Source organism: Armigeres subalbatus, chromosome 3 (assembly GCF_024139115.2).
Source record: "Armigeres subalbatus isolate Guangzhou_Male chromosome 3, GZ_Asu_2, whole genome shotgun sequence".
NCBI lineage: Eukaryota > Metazoa > Arthropoda > Insecta > Diptera > Culicidae > Armigeres > Armigeres subalbatus.
Window position 1 is genome coordinate 58295375 of NC_085141.1, and position 27943 is coordinate 58323317.

General features: G+C 38.9%; 1 protein-coding gene across 4 annotated transcripts; it reads left to right on the forward strand.

Moving 5' to 3' along the window:
• Window positions 1-227: 227 nt before the first annotated feature.
• On the forward strand, window positions 228-26379 carry LOC134223540 (mutS protein homolog 5-like). Of its 4 annotated transcripts, none has more exons than XM_062702713.1 (3): window positions 228-540; window positions 23660-25831; window positions 25901-26379. In XM_062702713.1, the coding sequence occupies exons 2-3, from the start codon at window positions 23682-23684 to the stop codon at window positions 26043-26045; spliced, it is 2295 nt and encodes a 764-aa protein (XP_062558697.1). In that variant the 5' UTR covers window positions 228-540; window positions 23660-23681; the 3' UTR covers window positions 26046-26379. The 4 variants fall into 4 exon arrangements, with proteins under 4 accessions (XP_062558697.1, XP_062558698.1, XP_062558699.1 ...); XM_062702714.1 differs by lacking the exon at window positions 228-540 and adding an exon at window positions 22157-22488; XM_062702715.1 differs by lacking the exon at window positions 228-540 and adding an exon at window positions 22157-22296.
• The last annotated feature ends 1564 nt before the right edge of the window (window positions 26380-27943 follow it).

A 27943-nucleotide genomic window follows, 5' to 3' on the forward strand; every position in this document is an offset into this window, starting at 1 on the left:
ACTAAGCAGCAGCAACGTGGTCGCTCTATACTCTCGGCCCATCCAAGTTGCATCCTGAGAGCCATAGATCAATCAAACTGCCCTCGAGCTATACTAACTCTCACTCTCCCATTCGGCTTCCCAGAATACAATCCCATAAAACTTTACCTCTCGATGGAGCTAGGATTTGTCTTTTCACGTTTTGCATCCAACCAGTAACCAGTACTGCAACATGTAGGTATCTAACGGTTTCAACAGTGACGTGATGACGATGACAATAACACGCGCGTAATGGAATGCCTGCTTTGTAATGTAACCTCGCATAGCACCATCAGTGTTTACTTTCCAGGAACGTTTACGCGAATCGCAGTTGGCCAACAAGTGCATCGATTTGCGTTTTTGCGTGAAACGTGAAACGTCGGCTGCCAGCCGTGGTGTTTGCGAATGTGATTATATTAATGTGGGTAATGTGCAACTTTGTTTTTGGTGGATAGAAACGATATTATCTGGGTTTTATTAAGTTGTGTGCATTTGTGTAACTGATACCTAGACTGGAAATTGGTAAGTTACCTATATGAATAATTATTTCAAACACCAGATCAGACAACATACACGCTGATATAATCTGACAAAAGTGAGATAAATGCATTTTTTTATATTAGTGTCAAAGTGTAGTATTTATCATAAGCATACCTTGGTTAGTTTAGTTATTCTTCTGATAGCACCAAAATGCAGTCAGGCTTATATACCTACTTACATCTGTTATCAAATCATTAGAAAGTTCTTCTACATTTACAAAAGAAAATATTAATGGCATTTCAATCCTCGTGATAAATGAAGCGAGAAAACAGCACACTCACATTCCATTACGATTATTAGTTTCCTATGAGTTAAGTCTCCGATCAAGCAGCACATACCATACCGGAATCTAATTTTAGGCTTTGACTTTCTAATTATTGATAAATATTTTTGGCGAGGTAAGTACGCCAAATGTCACATTTGCTTCGAATATAAATAAATACCAGTGCAGTGAGTGTCGGTTGAGCCTCATCTGATCTGTCTACAGTGTAGATGAGACGATGCGCCCGCTGCTTAATTTTCCACAAAGACCTATGGTGCTGAAACGCGTGCCAAGCTAACTTCCATGTGCGCTGTGCGTGGAAACAGCTTCCCTGGTTTGGGAGACACGGTCGGTGTTGATGATAGGAAGGAGATTTGTTTACGCTTAGCACATTTTCTAGATGGCATCGATCAATTATTTAAAGGTATCAGAGTAAACAATAGGAGATCATTGCATTTAGTTTATAGGCAACCATATGGTGCGATTTTATGATAGTTATGGGGATACGGTTGATGATGCTCCAATTAGATTTATCGAGCTTTTTTTTCAACGTTACTATAGCTATAGCTATTGCATAAAAAACGAAGAAAAATCAGATAGAAATTAAGATAGATTAAGAACATGACAGAAACTTTCCGCGTAAAAAGCGACCCCAGTGTACAGTTGCATTTTTACTAGAAACAGTCCTTAAAAACAAACTTTGCCGCATAGCAGATTAGTTTTTATGCGAGGATTCGTTGGTATTTATTTATATTTACAGGGGACAGATAGAAAGGTCAAGATAGGCAAAACATTGTCGAAATTCAAATCAGCATAACTTTGCTAAAAAATAATCCAATTTTGATAAAACCGGAACCATATTCTGTAATTGTTCTTATTCTTAAATTGATTTACGGATACCAAAGATGATCCTGGTTTTCCGGGGCTATGTTAAATATGCATGTTTACTTCGGTTTGTCATTTTTACTTTCATCACATTTTATGCTTTCCCCAGAAACTAGAAATCATTTGCTGACCAATGCTGGCTTCAGGTCAAAAATCCGTCAAAAATACGCAGAGATATGGCAATTTCCATGAAAACGGGCAGGGATACGTCCTGAACCGATGTAACTTTCGCATAGCACTCGGAACCTGTTGTAAACTGATTAGTGAGTCTAACAGTCTTCAAAATGGATCTTTAAAATAAATTAAAATAGACCCGCTCCCGGGAAAATCTTTTACATTTGCCCTATATGTACCATTGTACCCCTAGGGGTGATCAGAGCCCATGAATGAGTGGTACTGCATCTCCGACATCTACCGACCACTTTTTTTATTTTCACCGACAGTCTAAGTTCGGTCAATGATACGGCTAAGCAGAGCTTAAAATATTCATCTTCATGAAGCAATTTCAGTCCGAATTTTGACAAACATCGCATGATTATTCATAACATAGAATGACATAGTCAGACGACTACTCCACCAACTCATTCATTCGGCTGTCACTGAATATGCTTACTATGTACAGAAAAAACATTATTAGCATTGTTTATATTGATATTTACCGTTGAAAGTGCCTCGTGGATGAAAATCGGATACAGTTCTATGTGATAAACTACTTTACTCATTTAAAACTTGTTCAGATTTCAGATAATTTATCGATTTGTAGAACGTACATAAATATTCAATGACTAATATTCAATCGAATATTGACAGTCCAGACCTATGGGAGAATAGTTGGCGGGTCTTGATCTCGATTAGGTATATGTCATGTGTGCACCAAACGCCTCTTTGACTGACTTGTGATATTTTGTTCGTAATATGAAAACGGAAATCAATCCATATCGATTCATTCGTACATTTGTTTCCGATATCCGATACGATTGGAATGGCGCTTAAACCTATACAAGCCTAATACCTTGTCCTATCCCAGGAATTCAAAACCCAGCAGAATGGAGTGACATAAATTTCTTAACATGGTCACTGCCATCGTATTGTCAAACATATAATATCATTTGCTTATAATGATATTCCCAAACTACCAAGGGCCTCATACGCCTGTCACTGGCGAACAAAGCTCGTGTACTCTGCATCGAAGCTTAGAACCGGTGTTAGGGCGCAATCGTTAATGTGAACATTTTTATATTCGGTTAGTTACTGCAAATAAATTCTTTTTCGAGTCCCTATCATCAAGCAGGTATCTCAAGCATCCCACATCGTTATATTGCTGCATGATTGAGTGTTTAATTTTGATAAAATATCGAAAACAAAAGTGTGCATAAAAATTGCCTCGCCATAACAAAAAGGTGGTAGAGAATTAACACTGTTGTTTACAGTTTAGAACCAAATCCAGATGTCGCACATGTTGGGGTAGGGATTCAGTGCTCCGCCTTCTTCCCCTGCAAACTACATTCCCTTTCAACATCCAACTCCTTGACATCTATGAGGGCGTCGGTGAGTCGTTGGCCTCTCGTTAAGTAGATGTCATATCATCATTTCCTTTCCTAGTAACGGAGAAGTTGGGCTGGGCCGGCAATGGTAGTTTTTATGCTTTATCATTTCGGACCTCTAAGTGGGTTGCCATTAATTCCCAAACAGTAATCTATAACTGAGAGAGAGAAGACAGCTCGCTTTATTTACGTTCATCCTAATGTCACCGCGATCCAGTCACTGCGAACCGAAAAGGTAAACACTGCGATGCAACTTCAAATAGTCGTAACCAAAATTATTTATTTGGCGATTTATGATCGCAACTTTTGATATATCTGCTATAGCCACCCTATAACCAGAGACCGGCGGAGTGAAAAACTGTCGAAATGGCAACGTATGAAAATGCATGAAATAGTGAAAATAATACTGGCATCACTTGAACTTTTTGCTTGCTTCTTATGGATGCAAAAAGTAAACAAGTCAAATTGGAACCGCTTTTGACGGTTCGATTGGAAACAAGATGGCGTCTTCGCCGATCTCTTATTGTAGTATTTCTAATCTGCTACAGTGAATTGAACCCGTAATTATCCATGGGAATGATCCCGTATTATGAGAAATCGATTTTGTTATACGTCAGGAAGTTCATAACCAATAAAATTAGCTGATTCGAACAAGATTTTATTGGAGTGGAAAATGTTGCTTCCGACGTTATGAAATGTTACTTTAATTTGTTGAGTTTCCACGGCTTCCACACAAATAAAGAAGAAGAAGACACAGTAAATAAACGATCTGTCAGTGAGCTGGCTTCTCTCTCTCTCAGATCAGGGATGCCAGATATACACGGAAGAAAAAAAGTACCCAAAATTGAGTATTTTTAAACTTACTTTTGAGTTATTTTTTCTCTTCTCTTTCATCCACTCATTCTTTTGTTGTCAAAAACAAAAGAGCCAAACAATTCAACGACGCCAGTTCAATACGGGATGCCAATTTTGAGTTTTATTACCTGAGGTCGAAATTGATTGAATTAAACTTACATTTGGTTAAATAAATTTTCCGTTGGGTACTTTTTTAACATGGGAGTAAAGGCAAACTACTTCGACCCTACATACTCAATTTTGGCTTCCCGTACGGATGTTCGAGGTTGGGTGAATTAAACTCACTATTGGGTAGTTTATTTCTTCCGTGTACAGACATGTCTGTATTTATACAGACTTTTGGTCTTGCATACAGACATCATGCAGATTACAGACATTATACAGACTTTTGATTGATGTTACAGACATTTACAGACATTTGTTATCTTTGGAGGAAAACCGAAGCAGAAAAAATCATGAAAACCTAATAATCTTAACCTAATGTTGCTTCTGAAAACATTACGTAGGGAATCCTGAGAGAACAACACCAAAGAAAATCGAATCATTTTTTCTGAGGACCCCGGAATTTTTCGTTCGTTATTCTTGAAGTAAGCCTGGAATATGCTTGAATGTAATTGGAAGAATTGTACAAGCTTTATAAAGATTTAGATTTAGATTATTTAATTTATAAGTAATTCGAAGGTGAACTTGGACACTTGAATGGAAGAACTTGATTTTACAAGCATTCGCTGACAAAATTCTTCACAGAGTTGCTAACGCCACATACATTGCAGATAGTACATAAAGGGCTCCTGCCGAAATTATGCAAGGGCCGCCTGTTTCCGATTTGGAGCCGGGAGATGATCTGCTGTTCTTTAAAATAGGGAACCTATGTCCACGCCGATGTGGTCCCTTTAATTTTCCGGAGGTAAACGGATGTAGTTGTCCAGTTTTTACCACTTTTCTCAAATGCTTTTTCTTCATGCAGGTTTTGACATCACCAAACGGGCCGGATGTCGGGAAATGTTAGCCCTGATGTCCTACTTCGGCAGACACTCCGTAGTACCCCAGGATCCAAGGGAAGGTCGTGTTCAAGAGCATGTTCGCTAATATGACAGAGTCTAAAAGTACGAGGATGGGTTCCCTGGACGGATAGATGACGGCGCCGGGGCTGCTTCAGCCGAAAAAATGCAGCACATATCTGGGAGGCGGTCCGAGATTGTGAAACCGGTCCCAGTGACCCCAATGCCTACTCCACCCATCCATAAACCTGGGTTCATAGTTCACCACCAACCTTCTAAGAGCCACGGAATTGTCACCCCTGCGGAAATTCCAAACTATTTATATTCGCCGCAGGCCGTGGTGTGTCGATTCCGGTCCCCTTCAGCTAGGAGAGGGATCTTGTATTCTCCAGCAGTGGCTGCGGCGAACGAGCCGGCTAGTGGCAGATGGCCGCCAGCACACGGTGGCAAAAAGGCAGAATGCCAGCCTCAGCACAGACAGACTCGGCTGGTGTTGCGAGTGACAATTCTGAGGCGGCTCGAACGTTGGAATTGAAGGACCTCCTGTTGTTGGTTCGATGAGGATGAGACAAGGTCCGAACCACATTGTCTCTGGTCCGACAATTTACTTTGAGTTCGTGGAAGTGCGAAAGGAACGAGAGTCTCCGATCAATGGAGACTCCGAGAACTTCCACAATCTTTTTGTTGGAGATGGGTTAGTCACCCAACCAGCGGAATGAGAACGTGTCCTCGAACGCATTTGCTGGTTGTCAGAGTCTACCAAGTTCCGGACAAAAGCAAGGAGGTTGCCGGAAAATCCCCATTCTTGCCACTGTTAGAAGTCCTGATGAAGGCCTTGGAAATGTTCTAGATCCGCGTGCTTGTAGGCGTAGGCGTTGTGCAGCACATCTTCCAGATATGCGAAGTATGTGCCTGTGCCGTATTCCGGACGGAACGCTTGTTAGCGAAAGACGACTTCTAATTTATAGCCGCTGATTTACAAACCTTTCCACGGCTTTGAAGACACCTCTTGTCAGAGCAATAGGCCGGTACATTGTGACATTTCGAGAGGAAATGTTGTTTTTATGCATGGGTACAACGAGGCTTTTCCGCCATTCATCCGGAAAGATTCGATCAGACCATGCTTGGTTGATCAACCCCAGAACCCGATTTTGGCGGAGTTGGGAAAGTTTTTGATGATGAAATAACCAACCATATCGAGACCTGATGATTTTCCATTGCTCATTGAGAGAGCGAAGGCAGCTCTGAAGCGGAAAACGCAGAATTGAAATTGGCGTTTTGTGAATCCGAGGGGACTCGAAAGATGGAGAGTGGCCGCTGAATCTCAGCTGGATAGTCGCTAACGGAAGCTAAGGCTGTGAACCATCCCGGCGATTCGTTTGATCTTTAGTTAAAATTTGACAGTTCGATGGTAATTTTCCCACAGGCCCCATACAGACAAGACAAATACAGGGTTAAAATTTTACCCCGAAACCAACCTATTTGAGTTTTGACAAATTGATAGTTATTTGGAACGAAAAAGATTTGGTGTCAATTTTTTCGCGAATAAAGTTTAACTATCGAACTGTCAAATCTAACCATGCTCCGGAGCAGGGTTATTTTTAACCACAGAGAAATAACCATCGAACTGTCAAATTTAAACTAAAAGTTAAACGAATCGCTGGTTCACAGCCTGAATGAATTACAATTATTTTTATTATATATTATTAATTATTGCATGGAACGAAAACTTATTCCGAATTTAAGATTATTGAGGCCTTGATATTCGATGATATCAAAAATGTATGATTTTGAGTAATTGTCTATTTCCAGTATACCTCTGAAGCCCCATACAGACAAATACAGACATTTTACTGAGATTAACACAGACATTTAAAAATTGTATCTGGCATCCCTGTCTCAGATCTATAAGTAGTTGGGCAGGAAACTTGAAGAATATATATGACAGCTATCAGTATGCAATCTAAGAAATACTCCATTACAACGCAACAAAATGATATCCGATACGATTGGTGATCAATTGGATCTGCTACAAAAAATGCTTGTGCAAAAAAGTGGGCGCTTGATGCGATTTGACTGGATTTGACAGAACCCGACCAATTGTTTCAAGAAAAAGTTTTCTACACGGGTGAGTTTAAGTTGATTACGTCAGTGTCAATTCTCAAAACTTTCTGGTGTCGTTTTTCATTAAACTCTTTGAAGTTTGTTGAAAATTTTCCCTTCGCTGTTCTTGCGATCGCCACCTCGTGAAATGTAGTAATTTTCCTAAGAAGATTCTATGTTAACTCTGCAATTTTTTCATTCATATTGGTGCTACTTACTTCTCGCTCGAATTCAAACAACATTATGATGCAGGAAGAATAATTTTCAAGGTCCTCGGTATTCACCTTTTGATGAGTGTTCAAATGGTAGTACGCTATGATATGAACGAGGCGTAACTGTTTCGCGTCTGATAGCTCACTCAGTGCCGCTCGCCGTATGATGTCTTTTCTTTCCTCCGTAGATAGTAATAGATTTTTCAAAAACTTCGGTGAAAAATTTTCCCTTTCAAACCAGCTGCTCAGCATCACGGTTGTTGCACTCAGAAACGTGTAGAACTTCTTCTGATCTGATGCATTATTCGAATCCTTCAAAACAGATTTGTAACCCGGTTCTAGCACAGACAAATCTTCGATTAGCTCAGAGCTGTTCTTTGCTAGTTTGCTGTTCTTTCTTTGTTCACAGTCAGCACATCGGTCGGTACTGTTTTTGAACAAAAGGAAAATAAGTGCTTTGTTTATTTACCAAAAACGGTTACACGTACCTCCGCTGAAGTTAAATTCACTTTGAATTTCTATTTGCTGTACTCGAAGCAACCCAAGTGCTGCTAGTTTCTGTAAATGACAATATTATCAATAGAAGAATTGAACTACTTTCATCAAAGCTATCCCACAACGACTGCTTACATTCTGATCTCTTCAAGATGAAATTTGTTGATAAATGTCAGAAACATTCTAGTTCCCGCTGATCTTCTTCAATTCCTTGGCCAGCCGTTCGGTAGTGATGATGAGGAAATCAAACTCATCGATTCCGCGTTCTGCTACTAAAACATTACTATAACAATTATAATAAATATTATTCATTACAACACACTTACTTATCAAAACAATCAGCAACTCGAATGGGACTCGCAAATCCAAAAGAAGCTCGTCTACAACGCACCGTTGGGATGCCATGTTGGTTTTAATCGCATCGACACTCACAAATTTTTCTTACTATCGATTCATATGAAATTTCAGTGAATTCTCGTTTAGAGGTGTGCGCCGGTGCGAAAATCATCGGCGGCGGCGTTTGTCACAATTTTGGCCGGCGATGGCGTAAATTTTTTACATTCATATTTTTTCAAGTTTTTTTGTATTTTTTTATATTTTCAAGATATTAACGAAAGAATCTTTAGAATTTTACCGGAAAAGTCTAAGGAACTTCCCCACACAATTCACTAAGTTTTTCCAAAATATTCGTTGGGATATTATTTTCGATTTTTTCACGCGAACTATGTACTTTGAAGTTTCAAGAATTCTTTGGAATTTTCAAGAGAACAAGCAAGAGAAGCTCTTTATAAATCGCAAGAAAAATTATTAGCGAAAAAAAAACCTCAGAATTTCTACGAGAAATCAATCCAAAATTTCTACAGGAAAATGTTCAAGATTTTTTTTTTCGTGATTCCTGTTAATTTTCGAAATTTACACAGAAAATTCTGCAAAATATGCGCGAGAAACTAAAGAGTGTCAATGGGAAAATATCTAGAATTTTCACGTGGTGGTCCAGAGTTTTCACGGAAAATTCTTCAGAGTTTCCGCGGAAAACTGTTCAGGAGAACCATAGGAAATTTAATGGAATTCGCATTTTTTTCTTTTTTCAATAATCACACGGAGAAAAATGAGTCAATTAGAGGCCAAGAAAGAAGAAACGCGGATAAGTATGTGCCGGCAATCGAACCGTAAAAAACAGCAGCCAATCGAGCAAGAGACCTGTCAAGCAGCCAAAATTTCGGCTCACATACTAAAACGGCTAAATTCGATTTAATACCACTTATGGATGAACAAATTTTGAATGCATTTTACCTTTGTTTTCAATAATATATGCCATTCAATGATAGATTATGAAATGCAATTGCTTTGTATATTGGAATCTATTGTCATGTGATGTAAAGATATTAATAGCGGTATCTGAAATTTTACCTGGATATACCATTTCTTTAGTTTCCTGTGTTATTCTTTAATGAAGAAGATTCACTGCAGTATTGGCAGAGTTACATTTTCTATCCGCGTTTCTCTTATCAAAGCCTCTAGAATCAACCGGATTCTGCAACAATAACAATATTTATTGTTGATACAACCAAAAAAAAAGTTGAATCAACCGTACGGTCCATGCCCAATAGTTCACTGGTTTGTTTCTTGAATTACTCCAACAGACTAGACACAGTCTAGTCGATTCAACTCTCGTATATACTTGCTTTAACCATGCTGTCCAGTAGGGTGCCAATGGAATGTATGGGAAAAAAACTGAATTTCAAAAAACGACATTGCTCACAAGTTTCATTACCCCAAAATATGACCCCATGCAAAATTTGAGCTCAATCGGACATGATTTAGGGGTGCCTAAAATTCAACAAAGCTTTTGAAATTTTTACCCATGACAGTTTTACCAAGGGGGGGGGGGGCAAAGGAAAAGTCGAAAATCGAATTTTTGTTTTTGATGCCAAATGACTCAAAAATGCATGTCATATAAAAAAAAAATTTTGGGGACTATGAAAACAAATTTTAGGCGAAAACAATTTTTCATCGAATATAAAAACCGAACGTTACGCAAACATTTCCAGCCCGAAAACAGCCCTAAAATATGTCTCTACGCAAAATTTGAGCTCCATCGGACATGATTGAAGGGTGCTTAAAAACTTGCTATCAAAGTTTTGACTTTTTTGTAACTTTGAAAACTTTTGAGAACAGATTTACGGAGAAAATTATCAGATTGCTAGGCAATGTTTATTACACTGAGTTTTTTTTAAATCTTTTAATATTACGTGGTACGACATGATTTCAAAACACAACGTGTAATGATCAAGTTACAAATAATTCAAAATTTTAATAGCAAGATTTTGAGCACCCCTAAATTATGTCCTATGGACTCAAATTTTGCATAGGGGCATATTTTAGGGCTTAGGAAATATTTGCGTAGCGTCCGGTTCTAAATTCGATGAAAAATTGTTTTCCCCAAAAGTCCTAAGTCCTAAGTCCTAAAACAGTCGATTTTCTTCAAAAAATTAATTCTCAAAGTTTCATGCATTTTGAGTCCTTTGGCGTCAAAAAACAAAAAAAAGTCCCATTGTGAGAAAAAAAGAAGTTTTGATTAATTTTGACGCCCCTAAATCATGTCCGATTTAGCTCAAAATTTGCATAGGGGGATCGTCCGGTGTCCCAAAAATGTTCTAAAAGAAAAAATCGATTTTTTTTTCCTTTTTTTTAAGTAACGTCAGATCTCGACGTTTCATGCATTTTTAAGTCATTTGGCATCAAAAACAAAAATTCTATTTTCGGCTTTTCCTTTTCCCTTGGTAAAATTTTCATTGGTAAGAATTTCTAAACTTTGATGAATTTTAGGCACCCCTAAATAATGGCAGATTGAGTTCAAATTTTGCAGGGGGTCATATTTTGGGGTAATGAAACTTGTGAACAATGTCATTTTATGAAACTCGAAAATGTCATTTTCATTGGCACCCTACTGTCCAGCTTTCACTGTCTAATAACCAAGAATCTTAATGCTCACTAATTTACACGATGCAGATTTTCACCGAGAAATCATTTCGCGGGAAAGAAAAAAAGCCCTGATGAAAGATAGCTATTTGTCCCTTACTCGAAAAGTTGATTTGCTGGTTTTCTCACTTCTTTTGCCTTTTTCGTGTCTTCACCAATGCAAACAAGAGTAGCCTTTATGGAACAAATAACCTAACCCAAGAAGCAGTCGACGTGCTATTTTTGTTGGTGTTCTGAGTTCGAATCCCATCGCGGCCTTTTTTTATATAAACGTGCGCTGAAAATTGTCGCGAAAAATTAGTGAGGCGTAAAAATGATGAAACGAAAAAAGAAATTCATCAGGTAGGCACGATTTTCGTTTAATTTTCAGGCCTGCTCTAGAGAAAAAAACAAGTGAATGATGTTTCTCGCTACAGACTGCCAAAAAAGATTCTCTTTCTGCCCGGAAATCGCTTGTTTCCGTCTCACCGAAACGAAAGTACCGAACCCTGCGAATAATACATCAGAACAACAATAGTCATGGTGGTTTAGTTTAACTTACGAAATTTCTGCGAAACTGCTTTATCGACAATATGATGACATCAACAAAAGTGGAAATAGTGACTACAACAGAATCGAATTAGCTTCATGGCGAGTGAGAGTCATCCACCGTATCTCATAAGTCATAAGAACGAAATTATTATTGTTTAAGTCATACGATGTAGGATTAAAAAAAACAATGAAGTTCGTTTGAAACAACAAATTTGAATATTGAAACAACAATGTCCTTGTTGTTTGATGCAACAAACGAAACAGTTGTACGAGCCGTATCGGGTTCGTACTATCATACAAGATTCTTCTGCATGTATAGAAAACTCAGCATTTAAACATTCAATTTTAATTTTTTTTACGGAAAGCTGTTTTGTTTTTCGGTAGTTTGAACGATTTTTTTTGGATTATGGGACATGCTTTGTTTTGCTCATGGGAAATTCTTCGAAAATTCCTCAAAAATGGGAAAGGGTCGTTTGGCCAAAAATCATTCGACGGAAAGATATTTCGTGCGAAGCGGTTATAAATGAAGAACTGTTTGACCAAAAATTTCATTTGGCCAAAGCGACAATCGGCTGAAAAAAGTTGTATCTAACAGGTTTTTGGTCGAAAAGGTCGTTTTCCGAATGAGTCAACAGGCTGAAAATGCCGTTTGGCCGTAATGGTCGTTTTGCAGAAAGAGTTTTTTTTTGCCAAATAGATCATACGACTAAATGGCCTTTAAGCCAGATGGCCATTTCAGACAAATGAACTTTTTGGCCAAAAGACCTTTTCGGCAAGCTATATTTTCGGTCGAATGACCGAAACAACTTTTTCTGCCAAATGACCACGATATTTTCGGTCGTATATCCATATCGGCCAGATGGGTTTAATGATTTATTTGGCCAAACACCTTTCGGCCAATGGCCCTTCCTGTCGTTTGATCGAAAGTCATTCGGCGAAAAGCCATTTCTTCGAATGCTGCTTAGCCTAATAACACGGTAAGCCAAATTCCATTTAGCTGAATTAATCGTTTGTCCGAAACGCTTGTTGGATAGAAAATGGTTTGACCGAAAATGTAATTTGGCCGAAAACGGCATACAGCCGAAAGACTCGTAATTTGGCCCAGGGCTGGCATACTCCTCAGAGTAGTCGAAATGTGCGTGTCTTTTGCACTCCTCAAAAAAAACCGCAGAGAGTGTGTTTCGCTTATCGCTCATTCTTTCTCTTCCACAACGCAGTGAGTCCTCTTTGTGTTTCTACTCTGCATCGAATGCATTTGTCAGACACGAAGAGTTGAGGATAAATGATGAAATAAACACACCGTGTTCCTCAATGAGTTTTGACAAAACGGTGAATCAAACAGAATGAAAATAAACATTGCCAAAAAAAGTTAAATGTCGCTGTTGATACATACTATTTATGCGTAATAAGATATTTTTGTTTTTGCTGGCTTTTGGGATGTCTGTGGGCAAAACTATTAAGATGCAATTGTACTACCAGCATTATTCCGCCCCACCTGCTTTAAAATAAGTTACTGACGAGACGATTTCTAAATACAATTTCCGTCAGGTAATCTTGGTAAATATATAAATTCGGAACAAAAACAGAAAACATTGAACTTATTTAACCCTCAAACTGCCGGGACGAATCTTGACAACTTAAAACAGCTCGTTCTCGGTCAATTTTCTACTAAAATGCAAGCGGTTTCAACTGTGATCAAGGGGAATAGCAGTTCCAGCATGTAGATGGGTAAAATGGCCAGGATGACCCTCCCTCTTTAAGAGGGGGAGTTTTGAAGTGTGGCATAGGTCATTTTTTGAGCAAATGTTTAGTATTTTGAAACTTTTAACGTCATAACAGGTTTTTTAGTATAATTAAATAATGGTCAATATGAATGGTTGACAACAATGGCCAAATAGACATAAATTGACCTCCGGATGACCTCCTAATAGGCTCCGGAAACCCGAAATATCAGGTACAAAAAGCCAACATAGAATCACCGAACATATCGGTCTACGGACAACCGACACCTCAAACTTCTCATAATCTCATGAGTAACTTAGAAAACGTCATACTTTTTCAGTAGGGTAAAACTGGCCACGGAACAGGTTCCGGAAACCCGAAATTTCCGGTACAAAAGGCCAAGATAAAACTACATATCAAATTAGGCTTCCAATACCTCAAACTTCTCAGAATCTCATGAGTAATTTAGAAAATGCCTTAGTTTCTTGGTAGGGTAAAACTGGCCATGCGATGGCCACGGAACAGGTTTCGGATACCCGAAATTTCTGGCACAAAAGGCAAACATAAAACTACATAACAAACTTGTCTTACGACACCTCAATCCTCTTAGAATCTCATGACTTACCCAGAAAACGCCTTAGTTTCTTTGTAGGGTAAAACTGGCGGTGCGATGACCATGGAACAGGTTCCGAAAACCCGGAATTTCCGGTAAAAAATGGCCCACATGAAACTACAAAACAAATTAGGCTTCCGACACCTCAAACTTCTTAGAATCTCATATGTTACTAATAAAACGCCATAGTTTTTCAGTAGGGTAGAACTGGCCATGCGATGGCCACGGAACAGGTTCCGGAAACCCGGAATTTCCGTACACAAGGCCGACATAAAACTACATAACAAATAATGCTTCAGACACTTCAAACTAATCCGGAAAACGCCTTAGTTTCTTGGTAGGGTAAAACTGGCCGTGCGATGGCCATGGAAAAGGTTCCGGAAACCCGGAATTTCCGGTAAAAAATGGCCCACATAAAACTACAAAACAAATTAGGCTTCAGACACTTCAAACTTCTCAGAATCTCATGAGTAATTTAGAAAACGCCTTAGTTTTTTGTTAGGGTAAAACTGGCCGTGTGATGGCCAGGTTCCGGAAACCCGGAATTTCCGGTAAAAAATGGCCAACCTAAAAGTACAAAACCTATTAGATTTCCGACGCCTCAAACTTCTCAGAACCTCATGAGTAATTTAGAAAATGCCTTAGTTTCTTGATAGGGTAAAACTGGTCATGCGATGGCCACGGAACAAGTTCTGGAAACCCGGAAATTCCAATTCAAAAGGCAGCATAGAATCACGAAATTTATCGGTATTTCGACACCTCAATCCTCTCAGAATCTTATTAGTAATCCAGATAACGCCATAGTTTTTTGGTAGCGTAAAACTGGGCATGTGATGATCACGAAACAGGTTCTGGGAGCCCGGAATTCACGGTACAAAAGGCCAACATAGAACAATAAAACTTGGACCTGGACCTTGGACCAATAAGACTTGGACCCTTATCTTACCTTACACCTTACTTCTCCGGTACTGAAGACCAACGTAGAACTACAAAATAAATCACTTTTCAAACATTTTTATGTTCGGATGTACCACTTTGACCAGCTATTAGATCTATCGCAGCATTCCCCGTATTCTTAATGTATAGGTGCATCTCCAATTACTCCAATACTATTGATAAGCAATGCAGTATCGGTTTCGATAAAGTTCTTGTTTTTTTCTCTCAAGAGGATCATGATAGCCTATTTGGACCCTTTACAGAGAGCAATCTCATTGAATGTGCGCCCCTTCTCAATAAGAATTCAATCCTTTCTTGAGAATACAGAACAGTAATACTGTTATTCGACCAAGTATCGGAGCCCTAGCCACCTCTTCATCACCAGTAGAACACCACACCTGGGATTTAGCTATATGTACAAAACCATTTCCATCTAAAACATTTGTCCTGCAATGAGAATCTCCTTCATCTGCAGTGAAAAGTTAAGCTAGTTATACTTCAGATACTGCTATTGATAGCGTAATTCTTAACTAAAACAACTTATAGCCCTTGCTCGAAAAATGGATTAAGCTAGGGCTCGGTTTGGTAGATCTTACTTCGTAAGACACTAAGTAACAGTGATCTATTCAACGTTACAGGAAAAAAGCCTACATAGAACTACAAAATAAGTCTATCGACCTCAAATGGCCACGGAGCAGGTTCCAAAAATCCAAGATTTCCAGTAAAAAAGACCTACATAGAACATCTGTATAAATCAGTCTTCCGACACCTTGAACTTCTGAGAATTTAACGAGTTATCCAGAAAACGCCAAATTGCTCTTTTACTGGCAATTTTATAGCCACAACACAAGATTCGGAGTCCCTGGAAAGCCCATTTCGATAGCCCGTGGCCTTTTATACCGGATATTTTGGGTTCCCAAAACCTTCATGAAACTATAGCGTTTTCAAAATTACTCATGACATTCTGAGAAGTTTAAAGTGCCGGAAGACCGCTTAATTTCATGGTTCTATGATGGCTTTTTGTACTGCTTGTTACGGGCTTCTGGAATCTATTCCGTTGTCATCACTTGGCCAGTTTTACTCTACCAAGGAACTAAGACGTTTTCTGGATTACTTAAGATGTTCTGAGAAGTTTGAGGAGTCAGAAGACTTATTTGTATTGTAGTTTTATGTTGGCCTTTTTTACAGATGATTCCGGGTTTCCGAAACATTTTCCATGGTCATCCCATGGCCATTTCTACCCTAACAAAAAACTATGCTAAAAACTATGGCATTTTCTTAGTTACTCATGAGATTTTGAGAAGCTTAAGGTATCGGAAGACTGATTTGTTTTGTAATTCAACGTTTGCCTTTTGTACCGGGAATATCGGGTCTCCGGAACCTATACCGTGGCCCTACTAAGAAACTTAGACGTTTTCTAGATTACTCATGAGAATCTGAGAAATTTGAGGTGTCGGAAGCCTGATTTGTTTTGTATTGTTTTTTTTTTTACCGGAAATCCCGGGTCTCTGGAACCTGTTCCACGGCCATCAAATGGCCAGTTTTACCCTACCAAGCATGGATGTTATCGATCATTTAGTAATCTGCGTTCGATCATTTAGTAGTTTATCAATAACTCATTCCAGAAGTTGAATTTCAAAATGTGTTGTATGGTGGACTTCTAGTGCGAAGGTTTTTCTACAACTCTGCCCAATGGTTCGTTGTTAGAAATCAACTAGTAACGGAGTTATATCTATAGTTTCAGTAACTTAGACTAAATGATAACAAAATTCCAATAATTTAGTTTAAGTTACTACAACTAGCGCTATAACCCCGTTACTAGTGGATTTCCAACAACGAACCATTAGGCAGAGTTCTAGAAAAACCTTCGCACTAGAAGTCCACCATACAACACATTTTGAAATTCAGCTTCTGGAATAAGTTATTGATAAACTACTAAATGATCGAACACAAATTACTAAATGATCGATAACATCTTTGCTACCAAGGAACTATGGCGTTTTCTAAGTTACTTGTGCGATTCAGAGAAGTTTGAGGTGTTGGAAGACCGATATATTCCGTGATTCTATGTTGGCCTTTTATACCGGATATTTCGGGTTTCCGGAACCTGTTCGGTGATCATCCAGAGGTCAATTTATATCTATTTGGCTATTGATGTCGACCATTCACATTGACCATCAATTATTTATACTAAAACATCCGTTATGATGATGATTTCAAAATACTAAACATTTGCTCTAAAAATGACAATTCAAAACTCCCCCTCTAAAAGAAGGAGAGTCATCCTGAGCATTTTACCCATCTACTTCCTGGAACTACTATTCCCCTTGACCACAATTGCAAATTTTATTGACAAATTTTATATTATTTATAGAAAATTGACCGAGAACGAGCTGTTTCAAATTGTCAAGATACATCCCGGCAATTTGAGGGTAAAAAGAAACCTTGAAAAAAAAAATATGTTACCTAATTGTCAATTCATTCATCTAATCCGAACACCAGCATTTTTAGCGTTTTTGGTTCATTGGGGCCCTCCTTAGCGGTGCGGCAAGATGCACGGCTACAAAGCAAGACCATGCTGAGGGTGGCTGGGCTCGATTCCCGGTGCCGGTCTAGACAATTTTCGGATTGGAAATTGTCTCGACTTCTTTGAGCATAAAATTATCATCGTGTTAGCCTCATGATAAACGAAGAAGAAAGAAGGTTCATTTATAATTTAGCGTCAGTAGTAAGAACTTCAATTTGAGGGAATAATCAGTCAAGCGATAAGTCAATTGAAAAAAAAAGTCAGCCAGTTTCAAATATTTTAAAATTTTAATTCAGGTGTCGGAAGCCTAATCTATTTTGTAGTTTTATGTTTGCCATTTTTTACCGGAAATTCTGGATTTCCGAAACCTGTTCCATGGCCATCGCACGGCCAGTCTTACCCTACCAAAAAACTAAGGCGTTTTCTAGATTACTCATGAGATTTTGAGAGGGTAGTTTTATGTCGGCCTTTTGTTCCGGAAATTCCGGGTTTCCGGAACCTGTTACATGGCCATCGCACGGCCAGTTTTACCCTACTGAAAAACTATGGGGTTTTCTAAGTTACTTATGAGATTCTGAGAAGTTTGAGGTGTCGGAATCCTAATTTGTTTTGTAGTTTTATGTTGGTCATTTTTTACCGGAAATTCCGGATTTCCGGAACCTGTTCCGTGGCCATTGCATGGCCAGTTTTTCCCTACCAAGAAACTAAGGCATTTTTGAAATACTCATGAGATTCTGATAAGTTTGAGGTATTGGAAGCCTAATTTGTTATGTAGTTTTATCTTGGCCTTTTGTACCGGAAATTCCGGTTTTCCGGAACCTGTTCCGTGGTCATTGCATGGCCAGTTCTACCCTACTGAAACACTATGACGTTTTCTAAGTTACTTATGAGATTCTGAAAAGTTTGAGGTGTCGGAAGCCTAATTTGTTTTGTAGTTTTATGTTGGCCATTTTTTACCGGAAATTCCGGGTTTCCGGAACCTGTTACAGGCCATTGCATGGCCAGTTTTTCCCTACCAAGAAACTAAGGCATTTTTGAAATACTCATGAGATTCTGATAAGTTTGAGGTATTGGAAGCCTAATTTGTTATGTAGTTTTATCTTGGCCTTTTGTACCGGAAATTCCGGTTTTCCGGAACCTGTTCCATGGCCATTGCATGGCCAGTTCTACCCTACTGAAAAACTATGACGTTTTCTAAGTTACTTATGAGATTCTGAGAAGTTTGAGGTGTCGGAAGCCTAATTTGTTTTGTTGTTTTATGTTGGCCATTTTTTACCGGAAATTCCGGGTTTCCGGAACCTGTTCCGTGGCCATCAAATGGCCAGTTTTACCCTACCAAGAAACTATGACGTTTTCTAAGTTACCTATGAGATTCTGAGAAGTTTGAGGTGTCGGAAGACCGATATGTTCGGTGATTCTATGCTGGCCTTTTATACCGGATATTCCGGGTTTCCGGAACCCATTCGAAAGTCATCCGGAGGTCAATTTATGTCTATTTGACCATTGTTGTCAACCATTCACATTTATCATTAATTACGTATACTAAAACACCTGTCACGACGTTAAAAATTTCAAAATACTAAACATTTGCTCAAAAAATGACTTATGCCACACTTAAAAACTCCCCCCTCTAAAAGAGGGAGGGTCATCCTGAGCATTTTACCCCTCTACGTGCTGGAACTGCTATTCCCCTTGAGCACAGTTGAAACCGCTTGCAATTTAGTTAAAAATTGACCGAGAACGAGCTGTTTTAAGTTGTCAAGATTCGTCCCGGCAGTTTGAGGGTTAAAGTTCCATTATTTCATTTCAGTGCTAAATTTACAACAATTATAAACAGTTTTAATTCCCCTTCCGTCTCCAGGCGAATAAAGGTTGCATGAAGAAGAAGAAGCCGAAAGATATTAGAAAAAATGGCACGGGAAAGTACTCGGTGAAATTTATAAAACTCTTCTCACAAATTCTAGACATCAGTGCAATACATATCACATAATAAAATACAAAATCAAAATTATGTGTTTTTATACAATACTAGTCGACCCGGCAGACGTTGTCCTGCATATTCCTAGTAGGCGAAAATGCGCGTTGTGAAGTGCCTATGCGAAATTTCCATACAAATCTTCATTTTAGTATTTCATGATTTACTCAACTTAACTAATGATTTTCCACAGAGGAAATATCATATAAACCCGTCGGAAACTATAACGAATGTAACTGCTGAAGGAATGAATAAAATCCATCCAGCCGTTTTCGAGTTATGCGGATACGAACACAGACCATTTCATTTTTATATATAAGATAAGGAAAGTTCATCCCCGTACCACAGAGAACAGACATGGAGGCTCGAACAAAATTTCTTGCAAAACATGTGTAAACAAACACACCGAACCTCAACGCCATCGACGTCGACATTGCAACTCACAATCTCATTTTGACAACACGATGGCGCTGGTATGCTCTTGCATGCATAACGACACTAGCGCACAGTGACATTTTTTGATGACGCTAGCGCTGGTTATGCACGGGATACCGGCGACATTCCAAAGTAATTTCAAAATGAACAGTAAAAAGTTATCACAACATGGCAAGTGGAGCTTCAACGTCTGTTCTCTGTGCCCGTACTGCTAACCGCATTTATCTAAATTGCTTCTAAAATTTTCGAGAAGCGTTTTCAAAATTTACCCGTTTGCTTTCCCGTGCCATTCCTTTCAAATATCATCTTTTAGCTTCTTCTTCTTCTTCTTAATCTTTTTTATTCAATCTTTATTCGCCAATTTAGCATGGAGCGCCAAACTTTATTAAAACCTCGTCCTTTCTAACTGAGATGTTAGTTAACTTATTTCCAAAAGCGAAGTATGTTTGTGTTCCAAAAAATTTTAGCGAGCTTCATAGAAAACGAAATCGTTTCCAAGAATATTGCACTAAGTGGCACAACTTTGTGCTGGTCCAGCTCGCACCGGCATGATTCTCTCACTCTTCGTCTTCATCCTCACTCACCGTGTTGGCTTTGTTACACGATGAGTATCAGCGTCACTCTCTGTGGTGTGTATTAAAATCTCCTCATTGTGCACAGTGTGTGAGGAAATGCCAGCTCTGATTTGGCCAACAAAATTGTTTGCCCTATCAACATTTCAGGCATAATCGTTTGGCCGAAAATGTCGTTTTGCCGAATAGATCATTTAACGACCTTTCTGCAAAACACTCCGACACTATAGGCAAGATGTCCATTTCTGTCAAACAACCATTTCGTCCAATTGAGCAATTCGGCCAACAGATTTTTTCAGCAAAAGGAACTGTTTGATCGAACGACATTTTCGCCAGTATGTACCTTTCGACCAAACAACATTTTCGGCGATATATTAGGGTAGATGGGCTTCGGCTAAATGTTTTGTTCAGTCAAATGCCATATTTGGCCAAACAACATTTGGTTTTCGGCCAAATGGCTTCAAGTCAAAAAACACTTCTTCGTTCAAAAATTCTATTTCAACGAGATTTTTTTTGGATTTCAACGGAAATTTCTAATACACGGTAATGAAGTTTAAGAAAACGGGTAATCCTTCAGAATTAGAAATACTTTTGAACTTATTGGAGCGTTGTGGGCTTCTGGACGGAATCTTTTTCTACTTCTGGACAAGGAATTGATTAGAATACTTATGGGATTTCCTACCGAAGCCCTAAAAGGATTTTGTTTTGAAGCGCAAATGGAATCGACTTGAAAACCCAGAAGAGTTCCTTCCGAAAGCCAAAAAGAGCTACGTTCAGAAAACCAAAAAATCTCGATTCGTTAACCGAAAACAAGTCCTTTCTCTGGGTTTCTGAACGAAATTATTTTGTATTCTGGAAGGCATTCTAATTATTATATTTTTGAACGAAATTCTTTTGGGCTTCCAAAACAGAATTCTTTTGGGTTTCCGAACGGAACCTTGTTGGGCTTCTGAGCGAAATTATTTTGGACTTTCAAACGGATTCCTTTTAGACTTTCGAAAGGAATACTTTTGGAATTCCGAGTGGAGCCATCTGAGCTTCTTAACAGATTTTCCTTCTGTTTCTGTACAAGGGATATCCTTTTGGGATTCAGAAGCCTAAAAAGATTCCGTTCGGAAGCCCAAAAAAGTTCGAAAGACCAAAGGTTCTCCGTTTGTAAACCCAAAAGATGTCCGTTCCGTTCTTCCCAACAAGCATTGGAGGCTGAGAAAGAGCTTATTTCACCACAATTTGGCTTGTTCAGCTAAAAAACTAGCTTATTCAACTTAAATTGTTTGTTGGGTTTGGGTTTCCAAACGTACTTATCTAGACTAACATTTGAAAAGGGCGTAACTGCCAAAATTTATTCCTTCTGATTCTTCGTCTACATATATAGCTATATATGTGGACTAAGAATCAGCAGGAACAAATTTTGGCTGTTACGCCTTTTCAAATGTTGGTCTAGTTATGTCTTCTGTGCCTCTCCTCCGAACCGAACTCATTTGGACTTCCCAACGGATTTTCAGTTAAAAAATTGCGTAAATATTATCAATTTATACTAAAGCTTTTTAGTGGAATATCTTCACTTGTCATAAGACGAGATAGTATTATCCCATTTAATTCCACCACTTGATTGCAACTTTACAGTAACTTCAAGAATACGTATTTTGAACTGACCAGCAACCTTACTTGTCTTAAGTATCTCGTACTTGATTCGAAGTCTTACATCGACTTTTTGATAATTGAAACCTCAATATTTTACGTTGTCAAAAGTGCTTGGTTTTTGAACAATTTTCTTATTCCTGTACCTTCTAAGCCATACAGACAAATACAGACATTTTTTTTTTATTTTGCTGAGATTAATACAGACTTATAAAAATTGTAACTGGCATCCCTGATTAGCTATCTACCAAAAGTAACCTAGAAGAGAATTGAAAAATGAACTCATTTCAGAAGCACCATTATAGCAACAAATACCTATCAGTGCAAAATACAAACATAAATCCAAACCCGGATCAACCGCGTGTGCCTAAAATTCATATTCAACGTGAGTCAGCGACTGTCGCGGATGGCCGGCGAGCCCACAATTGACTGACTGTGTTCGGTCAAGTACGTTCAGTAAAGCAGGTGACAACGACGACGGTGACTTCAATGAACGATCCACAACGGTCACTTTGCTGAGGTCACCTCAAGGAATTTTCTCAAGTTCAATGAGTTCGTGACAAAAGTGCGCGCCTTTAATTGAATAAATCCCTTTCATCCCTGGGGCCATGTGTGCCATGTGAGAAATGAAGTAAATAGGTAAATAATTATTGCTGTTGGCCACGAGCAAACATCTCAACTAAAGCGGTTAGCCGACTGCAAAGATTTGAATCAGATACAGACAAGGGGCTTTATTTACTTTTTTTGCAGCTTCATAACGCGTATAATCAATTTATTCCCACAAAGCAACGCAGTGGCCGAAAAAACATCTGAGAGTTATCATTAGAATAGCCATGTAGGCCAGCATTAACTAGCATAAACGTTTTCTACATTAAAAAGTTTTAAGAGATACTAATCATTCTCTTTTCATAATTAACCTTTTTGGATTCATCCAATTTTTGATTGGCGACTAGCAACTGTTGGTGTCGCGACCGAAATCGACACAGACTGAGCTTATGTCCACGAAATAGAGCGAGGGAAATCTAAATGCGCAACGCAGCTTACATAGTTGAGGGAGAATGGTACAAAATTCCTCCAATAGTTTGGCCTTTCTCTTACACTAAGCAGATCACTCCAAATTCGAGCTGGTTGCCATAGGTTGCATTCGACCGAATCGGAGTTGCAAAAATACTTTCGAAATTAAATGCGTTTAATAAGATCTATCCCTCTTAAAATGCTATTTTTCACCTTTCGCATCATCACCGCTAGATGGTAAAAGTTGCTTTTGATGTTCTCCTAAAGCTGTATACTACACGCTTCATTCAAACTATTTTGGTCAACTAGTTTTCCCAGCAGAAGGAATGGATTCCGATCTATCTGGTAGTATCGTCATTCGAATAAAATTAGTTGTGTTTTAAATTCAAGTACAGTTACATCTATTCGAATAAAGTTCCTAGAAAATATATAATTTTAACTTTGATTGTTTCACAACAGTATAAGTAATTCAAGTGGTTTTAAAATACGAACATAACGAACTCGCAGCTTGTAAATTAAGAATGGAAAATAATAAATATAGAAGTGTAATATGTTGGCGTCACCCTCGGGAGCATTTTAGACCATACTCCCTTTTAGTACTTTGCTATTGGGCGGTTTGTGATCGTGTCTCACTTGCCTGTTCAATTTTAACGTCCTGAAGTTCAGGGCCACAAATGAACGTTGTACAAGCTTTAATGACTTAGTTTTGCTGCGTATTAAGGTACCTACCGCGGAACTAGTTTTTGAAGTTTACATTTCTTGTATTTATCTCTCTCCCTCTATCCCTCTTACGTAGGTTGTCGTTTATAACGATCATAATGGACGAAGTGGAATCGAATGCCGCTAGTCAAGCGAATAAAATTCTTTCGCTGTGCTGGAGTTGCGGAAATGTGGCAGCTTCCTACTACGACGTTGACCAAATGGAAATCTACGCTATTCAAAAAGTTTCAGATCAAGCTCCGCAATACCCAATCATCCGGAATCTCATCCGACGGTACAAGCCCATGTTTTATTTGGTGTCAGGATCGAAGAATTTCCTAGAAGATGCCCCTGAGTTGTTAGATTTACCGGTAGGTACAATTCTGCAGCATATTGATTCAGGGAAAATTATTTGCGAAGAGAAGGCTCGTTATTGTGACTTTGGACCTAAACCGATGAAGGCAAGTGTGGTTAAAATTATGGCCATGAACTTGCCTGGGTTACCTCAACAAGCAACCGAATCCGAACGTCGACTGTTTATGGAAAGTGTATTACCGTTCAATCAAGATTTGTTAATTCACTCCGTTGGATGTCTGTTGAAGTTGTTGGATGGGCTAGCGTCTGAGAACGAAAGCCTAATGGTATCAAAAATAAACGTTTTGGCCCCAGAATCCCTACTAGTCATTGATGAGTTGACTTGTCAAGCCTTACAGATTTTTGATTCAAGACTTCATCCCTCAGGGTTCAAACGAAACATGGAATCCAGCACGTGCTCCTTGTTCAATCTGTTCAACAGATGTTCGTCCAAAATTGGAAAGATAGAACTTAATAACATAATGCAGCAACCTATCAGAGATTTGCCGGAATTGGAAAAACGACTCGATATAGTGCAGTGGCTGGCCAATCCTCAAAATACCAGGTTTGTCGATGAAATGAAAAACTACATTTCAAACTTAAACAGAATACAGCCACTGTATAAGAAAATTTCCTCGAAAAGAGCAAAAAATAACGATTGGAAATCTATGAAGAAAAATATTTACTACGTGTATCTGCTTTGCAAGCTGTGTATCACAGTTAGGGAACCATCCATTGACGGAACTGCCATTGCAGTACTGGCTGAATTTGTTTCTCAGCCGGGTAATACCCTGAAGCAACTGCTTTTCACTTTGGATGAAGTTCTTGATTTAGAGCGCGGAGATCAAGGCAATAAATTTACCGTCAAACCAGGAATTGACCACGAATTGGATGGTCTTAGAGCCCAGGTGGACGAAACGCAAACGGCTTTGTTGGAAACCTCCCGGTTGGAGATAGAGAATCTGCCAATCGATGCGGATGATGTTTTTGTAACTTTTCTGCCAGGATACGGATTTGTTTTCAGCACTACACGAGGCAATGAAATGCCATCTATATCAACCGATGACAGCACGTCAATGAACGTTGTGCATCAATCTGATACGACCGTTTACTTTCAGAATGATTTGTGCAGACAACTTAATGCGAAATTTGGAGGTTTATTAGCATCCATAAGTGACCATGAGCAGGTTATCCTTGAAAAACTAATCACATATATTGATCGAATAATTGCTGAACTAATAGACATCTTCAACGTAACTGCCAGACTTGATACGTTTTTAGCATTTGCCTCTGTTGCAGTGACACAGGAATTCTCCCGTCCTGTGCTTTGCGATCAAAAAATTCTTCAAATAAAGCAAGGTAGACATCCTCTCCTAGAGCAGCATAAGCCTTACCATCCGAACGATACCGATCTCAGCACCACCAATAATTGTTTTGTCAAGATTCTTGCATCTGCTGAACCCTCCGGAAAGACCATCTACCTCAAGGAGTTAGCTTTGATCTGCTATTTGGCACACATTGGATCATTCGTGCCCGCACAAGCCGCTGTTATAGGATTGTTGGACTCAATTTACTCACGTCTCGATTTTCCGGAATCAGTTTTCAGTGGGAAGTCTTCATTCATGGGTGAACTATACCAAATGTCTAACATTCTGTCCAATACAACTGCTCGCTCTATGGTTCTAATAGACGAATTCGGAAAAGGAACAACCTATTCAGAGGGTAAATCTCTCATGATATCCAGCATAGAACACTTGCTTCAAAAAGATGTAGACGTTCCCATCACAATCGTAGCGACTCAGTTCACGGCCTTATCCAACTACCTTCATGAGCACCGTTACCTTCGAATCTATACTTCTCATCGCAAAGTCATGTCCTCACGTCATGATGAATCCTTAACAGGCCCTGACAACCAGTAAGTTCTCATAGGAATTATTCTTCCAATGTCACATTTTAAACTACTCTCGTTCAAATCTATTTGCAGCCACCAAGAAATCGTCACTTCGGTTATCCAATCACTAACCCTGACCCTGACGAAGAAATATCTAGCAAACGAACGGGTCGATCCTAGCTTAGTCAATCACCTGTACCGATCCGTTCCCATCACTCAAGCCCACCTCCGGCGGTGAAGGTCAGCAAACACCGGCTTGTTTGTCTAGTAGAACGTTGGATGAATCTCAATTCAGTGCGGTAGTGTCCCGGAAGGCGCGGGAAGCCGAATTGTAATGACGACTTTACCGAAAAAATGTACCTACTCACTCACTCGCTCATTGACTTATTTATCTTTCATTACACTCCGTTAGACCGACAGTTTGATTTCCAGCTTTATTATTAATGCTTCCAATCACATACCTGCACACCAGCCAAAGCTCTTGGGACGATGAGTGCGAGACTATTTATCTATAGCTACCACAAACTATTCTGGGAATGCAGTAGTGACAATAAACATAGTCTTTGCGGTAAATGATGATGGTGATTTCCCACACTTCCCACAAAAAAAAATACTTGTCATTATAGCCATCCTTTGCGTTGCATTAAATATCGAGTTTAGAATGTTTGATATTTCTGTCAAAACGCTTATAAAAAATATCCGGAGAACTTATGCCAATGGACGCTCTTGTCATGTTGACGGGATTTGGCGCCACCTTAGTTAGACGGGTTGATAGTACTTATTGAAGAGGTTAGCTTAAAATTGAGATACCTAATAGGGAACTACACGCAAAAAAAAGCGTTCCCAAAGTCTTGAAAGTTGCAAAAGTATAAAATTGTTAATGTCGTTCCTGTTCGGGTGACTACCATCCAGGTTACTTCGACCTGGCAGCCAAAGTACCGGTACTAAAGGTGTCAAACCGATGTTGGTGATACCAAATATGCACTACAACATGATGTATAAATTACAGCCAATTGAAATTTGTTGAAGCATAATTTGGAAAAAGAATTTAAATGACTACAGCGCCACTAGCGTTCTACTACTTAAGCTTCTACTGTCGTGAACTAACAAATACACAGTTATTTAGGTCACGGATTTGAGAACCCCAGTCACGTGCTCCAGAACGTTCCCGAACCCGTGACTCAAAATACACCGCGATCTTATTACCTCATTAAATCATGAATGCTCTTGTTTACGTGTACAATAAGTCTAATATGCAGTAAGTCATTCTTACATATGGTCGACAAATTTTTTTCTTCAAATTATGACTCACGATTTGTTTGGGTCAATTTGAGGAGGCTTACAGATTAAATTGCCAAGGCTTACTTTGATAAAATAGATTAATATTTTGTTTTGTTTAAATTCCGAAAAAATATTTCAAGCTCTTTTTAGTGGAATGTATTCAACCGTCTAAGACGAGTTTAGCACTTTCCATTTAATTCCACTACGTTTTGTTATCTTTGCAGACCTCAACTGTGAGGCCGTCTTCAGTGTCTCGTACTTGACTCGACTTACGGCTAAGTCTAAGTCTAGTCAAGTACGAGACACTGAAGACGGCCTCAAGGTCGAAATACATATCTGCAAATAAGAAAATTATTTTGAGCTTTTTAGTGGAATGTCTTCACTTGTCATAAGACGAGTTAATACAATCCCATTGAATTCCACCACTTAATTGTATCTTGACAGATACGTATTTCGACCTCAAATGTAAGGCCGTCTTCAGTGTCTCAGTCGAGTCAAGTACGAGACACTGAAGACGGCCTTACATTTGAGGTCGAAATACGTATCTGTCAAGATACAATTAAGTGGTGAAATTCAATGGGATTGTATTAACTCGTCTTATGACAATATCTGCAAAGATAACAAAACGTAGTGGAATTAAAAGTAAAGTATTAAACTCGTCTTAGACGGTTGTTTTATTTGTTTCAACTTTTTTCACTTTAGGACACCTTTTTACAATAGGACATTATTAAAAAGAAAACCCCTGATTGATCCACCAAGCGGTGTTTGTGCCTTTCTCGTGCATTAAATATACTAAACAAAATTTGAGTGAGATTTTCCTAACGAGTTTTTGGTATAAAAATAGTATTTTGGCCA